This window comes from Hyposmocoma kahamanoa, unplaced genomic scaffold, assembly GCF_003589595.1.
Source record: "Hyposmocoma kahamanoa isolate Upper Pololo Valley unplaced genomic scaffold, ASM358959v1 202, whole genome shotgun sequence".
Taxonomy (NCBI): Eukaryota; Metazoa; Arthropoda; class Insecta; order Lepidoptera; family Cosmopterigidae; genus Hyposmocoma; species Hyposmocoma kahamanoa.
In genome coordinates this window covers 17,219,153-17,233,167 of record NW_020653726.1, presented here as the reverse complement: position 1 = coordinate 17,233,167, position 14,015 = coordinate 17,219,153, and the positions used below count along the sequence as shown (strand labels likewise).

General features: G+C 35.8%; 1 protein-coding gene across 2 annotated transcripts in view; it reads right to left on the bottom strand.

The window, feature by feature from the left end:
• Positions 1-5,879: 5,879 nt before the first annotated feature.
• The window catches only part of LOC113227205 (kinesin-like protein CG14535), a 465,861-nt gene continuing 457,725 nt past the window's right edge, over positions 5,880-14,015 (bottom strand). For both annotated transcript variants that reach the window (XM_026460095.1, XM_026460097.1), the window contains exons 5-7: positions 10,760-10,957; positions 10,290-10,505; positions 5,880-9,422 (exon numbers count right to left, since the gene is read on the bottom strand). In XM_026460095.1, coding sequence (XP_026315880.1) covers positions 6,748-9,422; positions 10,290-10,505; positions 10,760-10,957 — 3,089 coding nt within the window. In that variant the 3' untranslated portion in view covers positions 5,880-6,747. The remainder of the gene's footprint in view (positions 9,423-10,289; positions 10,506-10,759; positions 10,958-14,015) is intronic.

The window sequence follows — 14,015 nt, the reverse complement described above, 5'->3', positions numbered from 1 at the left end:
AGGGCGCTACCCAGATCACCCAGAACACCTCGTAATCTCGTCATCCAGCGTCCACATAGTCTAAAATAAATTGAATTATGTACAAGAGCGTTAATTTTTAATCGACTTTAAAAAAAGGTGGAGGTTCTCTACCTACTTTTCGTTAACCGATATCAATAAGACTTGGCAAATAGGATGTAATTATTAATACAAAGATCGAACACTCAGAAAAAATTTCTTCGATCTGGCCGGATTCGAAAACAAGCCACGGATCGAACCAGCGGACTTCACGAATTTTTCTGTGCTTGTGTCGTATCTTTGTATTTGGTTTTTCAACGACTTTTTAGCCGTAGCGCCATCTATGAGAAATTTGTGATATTTTGTCACCCAGTTCGATCTTTGTATTAATAATTATAACAAACTAGTGGAGTAATTTCAAATAAAATTAATTGAATATCAATTCAATAAAAATTTAAATACAATGAATAGCCACATCTCTAGCCGGAGCTGGTAGCTGTAAAGGTATCTAGGTATAAATTCAATAAAAATTAATATAATACCACAAATTTTTGAGGTCGGTTTCTTTTTATAAAATGTTGCGAAATGGCGTATTGTTATATATTTATTTCAAATTTATCTCTCAGCACGCTTTGCAGGACAAAGATAATCTTTATCACTGTCTGTATAGTACTTACTCCTTTAACGCTCTTACCAGTCTGTACATGTGTATCGGTTTCAGTTGCACCACGTCGTGGTTAGTCTTCTCATCACGTGCGAGCTCAGCCGTCGCATGTCCCTTGCCATTTTTATCCGTATCCGCGCTTAGTGCTACGTATGTGTTGGTGCCTTTATTAAATGTTCAGATATTGCTCAATTAAGAATAAGGCGGAACGCATACTAAAGTGCTCTTAAACAGTTGCATTATAATACGGTTATTATTTGGCTTATAGTTCGATATCTCCAATGAACACTATGCCAAGTGAATTTTTTGGTCATCTCTATTTTTATTTTGTTTTTTTTTTTGTGTTTACAATTTTTTTTTCCAATTTTGTTCTTTGTTTCTTTATTTTTCGGAATTCGGAATGCATAATATTAGTAAATAAAATAAGGCTATTTATATTTAGTTGGCATAGTGTTGCTTGAAGACAACGTTTTATAGGTTTATGTAGTTTTTATTTGCAAGTGGAGTAAACAAAATAGGATACAAGAATACAAGAATACAAGATATTTATTCGCTGAAAAATGTAGTTTACAATGGTGTTATAGTATATTATTATTAGATCGTACATTTCACCAAAACTTGGAATGCGAATATTTTACACAATTCTTATTTCAATCACACACAGTGGTTAAATTTTACATTTTATGTTATCAATTAAAAAATCATTTATATTGTAGTAGCATTGTGTAAGTAACAAATTATGTAATTATATTTTAAATTGCCTACAATTTAGTTCTTTAATTGCATCTGGTATTTTATTAAATAATTTAGGTGCCAATATAATAGGTATGCTAGCAATGTACTAACAGAACCTCTGTAGTAGCCTATATTGTTGATATCTACGAATATACCGTTATTTTATAACTAAAAGAATTTAGAACACTTTTAGTATCAGTAGAGCTTCTTGTGAAAGAGTTCGTCCAGGGAAGTTCTGCCACCTTACTTATTAGCAGTAATGTGAGCATTACTACGTTCCGGTTTGGAAGGTTAAGGGTGCTGGTGAAAGTACAGTTACATGAGACTTGTCAAGTTATGTCTCAGGGTGGCAGGCGCAGTGGCTATGCCCCTCAGATCTTTGCGATTTAAAGTTCTGTGGCACTGCAACTGTTATGGACAGGCGTGTACTTACCTTCATGCGCACGACTCGTTCGTTCCAACACTTGGTATCATATAGAAAAAGTCGATCATAATGGCTGGATAGAATTTTTTGAAAAAAATACTTTGTGCAGTTTTTCTCTAAATTCTGTTTTTGATATTACAGTGCGTCGGCTAAATTCGTAAACCTCGTAACCTCCATTAATGTGAACTTTTGAGTAGGTACAAAACACAGAATTACTAGAAATAATTTTATGACCATTTATGATTAGGTATACCTTTATTTTATAACTGAATGAAGGTGTACAAATTATATTTTAACAAGTCTAACAACAGAGTTACGAGGTTTTAAATTTAGCCAATGAATTGTACTGGTTGACACGGTACATCAACATTGAATGTAGTGCTTAAAAATCAACTCTCAAAATGTATTTCATTAAAATACCAAACTAAAGAACTTAAATGTAAGGGTCCATATAAGTTAGTTACAAGTTTTCGAACGTGGTCCGATACGTTGGTTTGTTTGAAAAAACAAATGTACGCGATTTAGATCGGAAAAATAATTTCTTTTCCTAAGCAATGCGAAACCCTAAGAACTCGATGTGTTACAATTCTTAATTTTAAACTGAAATAACAATAGTACATTTAACAACAGATCATAGCGTAAACTTAGTCGTCACGACATTTCACTGATGCCATTGATAAGAACCAATCACACGGCTTTAATATCACGCGAATATAAGAAAAAACACCAATCAAAAGCTTAGAGAACATTCCTGCGAGCACGCACCACACAGGCAAAATTTGACAGAATTATAAATATTTACTACTAAAACTCAATCGACGTAATCTGGAAACTAATTTTATTTGAACTACACGAACGCAAAAACTCGTATATGATATTGACAAAAAGGTCTCAACTTTTTTTTTTCTAAGATGGCAGAACGTTGTCTATAGTTTTCAAAATCTACGTACCTGCAAAAAAAATCGCGAGCAATGTAGTTAGCTGATGCGACATAATATGACATTGTTGTTAAAGGCCCAAGAAAGAATTTCCTTCGTTGAAGTGGAATGGGCTACCTATATTTTCTTTATGCCACGACATAGGGTTCTTCCAAATGTCTGTAAATAGGGCTCTCAAAAGCACACAATGCGTAGACAGCTCCCCTGGTGTTGCAAATGCTTATGGACGACAATGAGTACCTCCATTAATAGGCTCGTCTGCTCACTTGCCTCCTACTTTACACAAAAAATAAATGATGTCAAGAAATATCGTCGGTGATCGGAAGTGCTGTGTACATATACAAAGGAGCTAGAAATATTGGCATCCTCATCAAATTCTCAAAACTCGTTTAAACATAAAAGGGAAATCTTTTTAGCGCTCGATAAGCGTTATGGTCTAAACAGCTGCCACTTTAACAAATTATTGGGAGATTTCCAGGAAAAAAGTTGTCACCCTCCCGAAAGAGGGTAAACGTCTTGATAGCCTGATTTTCGTGGGGCGCCGGGAGATTGTTAAATTACAGGCCGAAATGAAAGATAATAGCTCCCTCCTAAAGACGAAAGTTAAGTTGCATGAAGGGAAAAAACTTTACATCCCAAAAGATTTGGAATTTCTTTCCCGGGGGTGACGCCAAGCTGCAACTTTCACGTTATTTATTCATGGTTTCCGCGAGAACCCCGTTGTATTACGTTCTTTTATTACGTCTAGATGATTTTTTGTTATTTAAGGGAATAGAATATTCTCTGAAGTGGTTGAGTTTCATTGAACCTTTTAAAGTCTCTTGAGAAATGACGGCAAGCTTTTTGCATAGTTTTTCTGTTTACATAGTTATGTTTAGTTTCAATCTTATTGTCGTAAACGACGACGTACAGGTAACTAACTATTTTGGTACAGTGCCTCTAACGCTCAGATGTATTTTCGTCCGCCATTTCCTAAAAAAATGAAATTAATTAAAAAATAAAAAGCTTTTTTAATAAAATCGTTGGCAATTAGTTTGTAGGACACGAGACGGGTTAAAAGATAGCATCTCAATCATTTTCAGTAACGTTGTATAATAAACTCACCGGCAAGAAAATCAAGCATATAAAAAAATAATTATCATTAGATATTCAATTTTTTATGTGAAATTACTCCACTAGTTTGTTATATTTCTTAATACAAAAATGGAACACTTGGAAAAAACTCTCTCGATCCGGCCGGGTTCGAACCGACGTCTTCTAGCTATTATTGTTTTAGTTACTGTCTAAAAATCTTTAAATTTATTGGGTACTTTCCTAAAATTACAATAACTATATTTTTTACAATTTATTTATACCAATATCGAAGAAAAGTGGCGATAGCACAGAACGAGAACGGTTGCTCCTCGATTTTTTCTTGCTTCTCGATTGTGAAGTCTACGATTGAAATGCCTGTGGCGGCATGGGCATATTAATAACTGTTATTTTCCAAGTAGCGTATATTTGTAAATATTTAGTAAAATAAACGATGAAGGACAATATCGTGAAGAAACCGGCATATCGAAGAAGGTTCCAAACAACTACCCGAAAACGTGAAATTCGCAACCAGGCGTTGCGGATTATGACCCAAACTCTCTTCCTAAAGGCAAACTGGACCCCGATTCAGAACTCTTCGATATCTTAACCGCATCCTTCGTTTGGATATCGTTCTCGAATCGAAGGGCGCTTTCCGAGCTATTCAGAATATTCCGACTTAAACGTTCGATTCGGATTCGCATACGATATCGTTATACAACTACGTGTACGGAGTTAGTCGGCGAATATAGAAGAAAAATGAAACCCTTTTATATATATTTTTAAGACCTTAAAGGCCTAAAATGTAGGAATGCATTAGTCTCGCATTAACATAAACTAATAAAATTGAACAAAATCCAGATTTTATTTAAAATAATAAACGATATCCATATTACATTCTTGCGTCCTATTTACAGGACGTTCGATAACTTTCATTCGATAACTGTGTTCTGAGTAACGTTTGTAGCCTTTGCCGATTCAGAAGCACGAATAATCGTACGGGTGTGACGTCATTACGGTACGTTTCGAATACGACAGTTTGAGGTTCGATTAGGTAATCGAATCGGTCGACAACAGAATTATCGTAAGGTTCTGAATTGACCTGCAGGCCCGGCAGTGGAGTGTAAACTGGATTGACGGTGATTACCGAAATTGTTTCAAAGACTGCAATCGACTCTGTTCTGTTATCTGCTCGTGTGTGTCTTCGTTTTTTTTATTCATTTATGTTTATTAGTTACATAGTTTCAAATTAATTTTTCACCTGTTTACGTAATGCGTTTACTTGCTAATGTCCCCCAAAAGTTTGCGGTTTTTGAATTACACCTATTGGTTTGATCTATCACTTCTCAAGCTGGCACCTCTTGAGTTGTTTTGGAATATACATATGTGCGAAATTTTAAGTTTAACACGAGCTTTTCGGTGAAGAAGAACATCGTGTGCAAGCTGCGCGTTGAAGAAAGGTTCACAAGCCGGAAAACGTTGGAAGCCCCCAAGCCGCATTAGGCTAGCGTGACGGGCTCTGGCCTAAACCCAAGCCTAAGAGGAGACCCGTGCCCAGCAGTGGGACTTATAACTGGGTTCATGACGATGATGCTTATTACAAATTATGTAATGTACTGATATTATTAGTAATATTTTAATAAATATGAATACAATGAAACAAATTATCAGTTGAAATTGAACAATTTATTGTAAACTAATACGAACGCATAGTAGAATTTAGGATATATATTTATATTAATAGTACAATAACAAAACATTGACAATAAAGCGTTAACTAAGTTCACCAACATTTTATAAAGCCATAATGATTGCAATTAAGTGTTTATGATCCATTCTTGAACACAATTATCTTAGTGTGATTGTAATAATTTATTCACTGAAGAAACTACACAGAGACTTTAAAAGACAGCCCCAGTCAAGGACTTTACTTGTACTCTAGTATTTAACTTTCCGTTCTTCGTAACAAATAACAAGCAGCAGTATAAATCAATCAATTACGAAAAATCAAAGTGTGTAATAAATGTGTAAAAAAAAAAAAATATGTAAGTAGTTCTATCCACACACGGCCATAAAGATGCGCGTGGATTGTGAACAATATAAAAATGAAATCAAGGAATGTATAATAGTAAATTTTCAAAAGCATAGGTTAGGAAACCGCGTTCAAGAATGATCAACAATATGTATTTACAAACAGACATGCCGACTTTGATATAGTGAACGTTTAATACAATGTCAAAATATTAAAGCTATTTTAAACATGGCCAATGACACAACAGTCTTAGATCTAAAAACGAGCCATTAATTTACAGAGGATTATCACTTTTATTCCAATATCAGGATAAAGCTGTATAAAGATGAGGTTATTGTTCCTGATGATGGGAATTAAAGTGTCAAATAACATGATTGTTGGGTATGTGCCTGGGTGAAAGTAGAAAATATGACAGATATTCCTCGATATATAGATGAAGTCACAGGCAAGGGAAGACAACGGAAGACGCTCTTCAGGTTACTTCACATCTTGAGTATAAAAGCTACTTTTATGAAACAAAATCACTAATATAATAACGAGGTCATAAATATAAAAGTACAAAAGTGAGCTGAAGTTTACATTTAACAGATTCAGTTAACGGTATTCGTTGCAACTGTATTTACAAAGAGTTACTAATAACCTAGTCGATAATGTTTATTAGCTTTTTTAAAAATAGACTTCAGAGTACGAAGAAGCTTCCATTGGGATTAGAAAAATACTGCGGTAACCTCCTCAAGTCAACGTGCGAAAGCCCTTACATAAAATATTTCACGTTTAGGGTACAAAAGCAGTCTCCAGATTAAATTCGGTAACGTAGCTTAATGATATCATAGTATTTAGAATTTTAGAAAATACAAGGTACTGTACCTTGCGATTGTTCTTTGTTTTAAAAGTCACTGATTTCAGGGTCGGTGTCGGCATATTTGCATGTGAAAGGGTTACGGAGCCACGAGCAGAACGAGCGGTCGCTATGTTGTTTGTATTTAGCGGTTGTGTGTTTTTTTGCATGAGCTCGCGCTACTGCGGCTCGCCTTGTCGGGTAAGAGTCCAGAGATGAAGCGTCAGAATCTCTAGGGACTGAGTCATATCCTGATTCAGCACGTCTTGACGTCGCAGCAGGACTATGTTTGCCAGTCCTTGGTGTGGATTCATGACCACTATCGTATCCATCAGGCTTGGAACTCGCCGCTACTTTTGCTACAATTTTATCCCCTTTCTCAATTTTCTCTGAACGTGGTTCTGTAGTAACTACAGGAGGCGTCACTTCTAAATGTAAGTTTGATTTTAGTTCTTTGAAGTTCGCCATAGGAGCACCACTACCTGGTATCCTTCTTTCTTCTCTCAGGTTAGGATCTGATGCACCATCTGGATGTCTTAATGAAGCAATTCGTGCATCAGTTATGTCATTTCCTCGATACCGTTCAAATGGACCATACGCGTCATTATGAGTAACTTCTAAGTCATGATATGCACTACAATCTCCTACTGCACTGCCTGGCCTAGACATAGTCCGTTTGCAGCTATCACATATTTTATCACTCGGACGATATGCAGGTTCACTATAAACAGAACCGTCTCCGTGAAATTCCTCTGTATCTCGGACATTACATAGTGATAGAGATTGAAATTGTGGAACGATTCTGGATGCTGGTACTTCATTATTATCTAATAATCTACGTGATCCATATAATTCAGCTAGACCGATTAAATCGTCAAGTCTAGATCTCGAGGAAGGCAAACTCTCGTGGGGATTTATATCACTTAGTTCTGCATAAAATCCCATTGTTTGCCTAAAATAAGCTTCGTTTCGGATTTGCCTTTCAACTTCACTGTAGAGTGATAGTGTATCGGTAAATGTTGAAGCTACAGTGAGGTTTTCTTGGCTTAATATTCGTAGAGGATGATCATCGGGATCTTCAGGGTCTAGTTCTAAGAAAGGATGTTCTAAACCCATGCAGAAAGCAATGTCTTCTTCAGTGACCTGAAGACAACTGTCTTGCATTGGAACAAGTTCCAGTGGTTCTTCCACTTCTATTATTTCCAATATTTCGTCTTCTTCCTCAGCAGGTCCTTTACTCATACCATGTACATCAATACCTCTACTATGGTTAGATACTAATTCGTCATTCATTCGTAAACGTTCTTTGTACTTGCTGTCTAGGCTTTCCATTGACACTTCCCTACTACTCAAACTACTTGGTTGTATTAAAGGTAATGCTGGCGGAATTTCTGCTAATTCTTCGCTATCATCGTCTTCATCTACTTCGTTTTTTGTAAGAGGTTTGCTAGTATTAGCTTTTTTAGGTGTCATATTTTGTTCATTGATTAGAGGTTCAACATTTTCTTCTTCAATTGACATTCCTTTAGAACCTGCTTTCAATCCTGTTCGTATCGTCGATTCTTCAACATGTACACGTTTGGAGTCTTTCAAAATAGGCTCTATTCTCTGTGAAGTGTCTGGTATATCTGATAATCGTTGCCCAGAATCTTTATGACTTGCATGGACCTTATGGTTTGGTGAATTGTGTCTCGATTTTTGGATCTGTGTAGTCTGATTTTCAACCCACTTTCTTATCATGTTCTTTTTGTGATTATCCATGTATCCGTAGCCAACATTCTCATTTCCATAAGAGTTCAGTACGCCCAGCTGTAGAGGAACAGCATTAATAGGCATTGGTAATGGTTCAAATTGCAAGGGTATTTTGGGTTCTTGCATCGGTCCATCTATCCATGTCTCGCGTTTGTTACTTTGTGTCTCCTTGATTATGTGTCGTGCCTCGACTAGTTTGGACTTGGATATTCTTGGGCCGTCAATCCATTGTTCATCACTAGTTTCCGTTTGTTTTGGGCACGGTTTCTTCACAGGTGTAGATTTTGATGTAACCGAATGAACAGGTGATGATTTCGGTGTATGTACCGAGGAATAAATTGCGCTTTTTAACGGTGAAGATTTTGGCGATGAATGTAATTTGTGAACTGGACTTTTTTCCTCGACAACTTTTGAGAGTGAGGATTTATGTTTGTGTTCAGCTGCCGAGCCTCTCAAAGCTTTACTTAGGACGCATCTATTGTCACCAGAATTTATGTGAGGTATGTACACTGGTGGATGTTCCCCATCAGTGGCGTCATCTAAGGGGCCCACGTAAATTACAGTATCGGCTGAAAGGTCACTGCTAGAGGGATCTGGCTCACTGCTACTAGGTTTCGATGCATCTTCGCCAGAACTGCCACCAGACCCAGCATTATTATTCGACGAGTATTTAATTTTTCTCCTTCTTAGCCTGTGTATTCTAGACGCTAGTTGCAGCGTAGTTAATGTATCGGAATAATTCTGCACTGTCGGCGATACATGAACAATCATAGCTGTGTGACACGTTAAGGAACCGAGGCATTCCTTCAACACATGTGTAAGATTATGGTCTCTGTATGGCAAGTGTCTCTGACCGTTGAATATTGCAAGCAGAATATTTCCAAGTCCAGAGAGTGGTATTCCGCCGTTTGTTTTTCCTCTCTCTGAATTTCCTAAGTCGATGAGGTGTAAACGGCTCCGGCCTCCAGCAACTGCGGACCAATATGTTTAATTAATATTTAACATTACAAAAACATAAAAAGTATTATTGTTTTCATTACTCAATCGACTTTCGATAAAGGGACTCAAAGGTTCAAAGCCGTTAATACAATTTTAGTAACTTGTAACACTTTTTACGACTCTTACTTTTTTAGGAAATGAAAATATTTTTCCGGATTTAAATCGCGTATATTTATTTTTTCAAACAAACCGACGTTTCGGGCCCTTTACAGGTCCCATGGTCACGGTTGACTGAGGTGGTACAGTCTTCAACCAGTTATGTCTAATATTAATGCAAACCACCCTATTTGACTCTTCCGATCTTGTCTGTAACACCTCTCACGTAAGGCAAGATGGCAGGTCTTCGCTCGACTGTTGGTGGTTTCACCAACACTTAATAAAAATTCATTATTTTAGTTTATTCTAATTTCTATTAATAATTAATAATAAATTAAACTTAATAAAAATTCATTCAATAAAATAATTTGTAAAACTTAATGTAGCGTAAATTGGAATGTTTTCTTTGTAAAATTAAAAATAAGGTATTTAATTAATAACTATTGTAACTATAGTGAAAAAATAGGGTGGTTTGCATTAATATTAGAGATAACTGGTTGAAGACTGTACCACCTCAGTCAACCGTGACCATGGGACCTGTAAAGGGCCCGAAACGTCGGTTTGTTTGAAAAAACAAATATACGCGATTTAAATCCGGAAAAATAGTTTCATTTCCTATGTGTAACAATCTCGAAAACCTAAGAACTCTTACTTTTTTGTCAAGCTCAGAATACTTTTCTTACGCTATCTATTTTACTTAAAGAGGATAAACCTCTTTGTACGTATTGTTTTAATATTCTTACCTGCACCTTTTCCTCCAACACTGTACTGATAGACGTGTAAAGTGTACAATAGATGGCTGTCTTTCCCTTCTTCCCTAGCCCCTCGTGTGGCCAAGGCAGCGTCGAGGTAGAAAGCTGCCTTTTCTGCACTGTGGACTCGTAGTTCGGATTGGTTCTGAAGATGAGTGCCAAAGAGAGGATCGTCTCGCAAATATACTCCTGGTGACTGCTCCGTATCTGTGAAAAATGTATAACGTCAGCTAGTGTGGAAATAAATCTATTAACATATGACTCGTCTTACGTGGGTGAGAGAGAAATAATGTAATGACAAGGAGGAACAAGGTATACAATATGGACGACAACGTCAAGTTTTATGTGGTATCGGCGAAATTAAAAGAAAATGATTTTTCTAATAAATCTACTATCTACATTTTTATAAATATTTTTCTTTAAACCTGTTTAAGTATTTTTCTCAAATTGCCGGCACTTACCGTTATGATATGGCGCTAACAGATCTCTGATCTGATTGGTGTTTGTGCACAGCTCAACGGCGGAAACTCTGACTGAGAATCGAGTGCCGCATTTGTGACGTTGCTCCTGGATCCCCCTGAACAACCAAGTAATGGCACAAGGGATGGCTCCAAGAGTCCCTGTATTGTCCGGACGCCCCAACATTGTGTAGGATTTACCTGATAACAAAGAATTTTACTATATAAATTCGAATTCAGAGTTGACAAAAGCTTCAGATTAGGTTTTGAGCAATATGGCACAGGCTATATAACAAGTTAGTGTTAGTTACTGGTGGTATTTTTATACAAATAAAAAATGAAAAAAAAAAAAATTCAGTTGGTATAACATATTCGCTCGTACTCTTCGTCATTCATTGGCAACCTGTTATAAAGCAACGTGGAGCCATCAATTAATTTTTATACTTTATTGATTCAATCTAGGGTTCATTAATACAAGGTTCAAATGATTTTGTCACTCGAATCAGGCCCGAAATAAGGAGTGTTGCATTAAGCTCTTGGTTTGGAGAGAAATGAGAGCTTTTAGGGTTGTAAAGTCGCACCATGATGAAAATGAGTACCTCATTTTACTTCTTATTATTAGGTAGTTATTTTTCTCCCAGGAGCAAAAAGCTTTTCTAAATAATTATAAACAGTAGTCGACGAATATTTGAAATTTATAATTTTATTCCTAATGACGTTAGCTTAATACCTTTTACACTGTTTTGCAATCCTGAGTATACGTGCACATCCAATACCGTCTATTATTGTCAAACTGGTATAACCAACCTTGCCATCCCTAACATCGTCGATTCGGGAGTTTCATTTAGGAAGCTTTCCTTTAATTTGGATTTAAAACCGTATTCCGCGAGTTACGGAAGATTGTGGTTAGAATGTTAGCAGACTATTAAAGATGGACCCGCGATATTCTGTCGTTTACTTGTATTTGGTTTTGGTGAAGTTTTCATTCTTTCTATAACTTCTACAGGAAATTAAACTGTTTTCCGGATTTAAATCGCGTAATTATTTGTTTTTTCAAACAAACCAAACTTTTCGGGCCCTTTACAGGTCACGGTTCATTTCCTATGTGTAACAATCGCGAAACCCTAAGAACTCGATATTCTATTAGATATATTTTGTATACTTTAGATTCTTTCCCCAATGGACGTTGATTTAAAGGCACTACCTCCAATCCATCAAAGTAGACCAGCATGATCGAAATTAGTTTTGTTCTAGGTAACCGTAACCATAAGCGATACTTCACAGCTAGACTACATTGAAATAAATGGTCTGAATTCTAAGAAAAACATAGAGAAACTAATATAATTAAAGATAAAATGCATGTAAAACCCCGGTCGCCGTTGAGCCAGTTGGTGGATTACGGTTTAATCTACTTAGAGGAGACCAGTTCCTACTAGTGCTACGTATATGGGATAATACGAGCACCTAAATAGAATACACAGAAGGTTTTCAGATCATTATATATTGGTGTAAGGTCCGTATAGTCTCCGATGAACGAAAACATAAATACATTTTGTTATTGTTTGTGTCGTGGCATTATCCGTGTAGTAACAATATGTTGACTGATTTTAGAGGGATTGAAATAGCGGGGTGCTTAATCGTTGATACATGTTTATCAGTCTCTTTTTTTTGTTAGTGTTATCTGTAACTATTTATCCATATCCCGTTTTTACCACAGGGGGCCTACCATAATACCTACCTAACATAACAACCTTTCCAAAAATAATCTTATTTCAATGTAAGCTTAAAGTAAGCTTATTATAATATTACTCATATTCGTACCATGACAAACCTGTCAACCAAGTATGTGTTGTTGCAAAAGTGATTGAAAGCACTAATGATTACCCAATATTGTTTATTCCTTTCTAAAAATAGGAAAGAAATAACGCTATATGAACTACATAATGCCATCTCTTTCTTTTTTGAAGTTCCGAATGGTCTTATCGTAAAATAATGTTAAAGTACTTAATGTTAGTTACATTCAAAGAATTTTAACTGTTAAAGAAGAAAAGTATTTAATAATAAAATCTATTAAAATTACGTTGTTTTCAATTATTTTTCCGCATTTTTATGAAGAAAATTGTAACAAGCAAGAAAAATAAAACAAGCTGAGTCTTGACAGTCACGTTGTGAATTCGGAATTTTAGTCTTGTGACAACTGTTAGTGTCGCCAAGGAGCATATAGATGTCGCTGACATAATTTATCGAAATAAAAATCGGGTATTTTTTACACGAGAAGTGATTTCCTATGCACTGTTAAATAAAAAAATAAATAAAATATTGAAGAAATTTATGTAAATAAATAAGTTCAACGTAACCATTAATAATTACAAATCAATAATTAGACAATAAATTCGAAAATAATATTGTTTCCATTGCGTCCAAGCAACTATTTTAAGATTGCTAAATTTGACTCAAGAACTATATTACTTTAATGTTAAACTCGCGTCGTAGTACGAACTGAGTGAATGAATAGTCCCAAAGCTGCCGATAAAACATAATAGTTTTAACATTATAAGTAAGAAAAGTCAATGTAAGGTTAAAGTAACATTAATTTAAGAAATTGTGGTAGGCCTCCTGTTCTTTGTGAATATATTATAACTCGAGAAGATTATAATTCGAGTGTCTCCTATATAACATATTACTTGTCTTGTCTATTATATGTATACATTATTTTCAAAATAACTCAACAGATCTCAATATCCATGAAAATCATAATCACCACCATCATCAAAATTAAAAAAACTGCTTTAAGAGCTGTATTTTCTCACATTGTACAACCCACAGTACTCGTAAGATTCACAACAATATGTCAATAGTGTAGTTATTTTTTAGAAATTCACTGAAAGATTTCAGTAAGTACTCTAATTACAAATAAGTAACTGAATTCTCGTACACATTACCTCTCAAACTTTTAGCTTCTGAAACCGCGTAGTGGATGCGAGTGCCGCTATTTTCACCTCTCTCATATTTATCAAACTTTCAATTAAGATCCCGACTCTTTCCCATTTCGATGCAAATGCTCGTAGACGGTAAACTTTTGCCACCGACTACCGACTTGATAAATAGTCGGCCGAGTTGCTTTGACGCGTCTAGTTTGGGATTATGCACTCTAAAACATTTTAAAACGACTTCTTCGGAACTTGTTCGAGATTGGTTTAACCACATTCTCAAAGATCTGACTTCGAAAAGGCGAATATGAGGTCTCTTGTGGGAATAA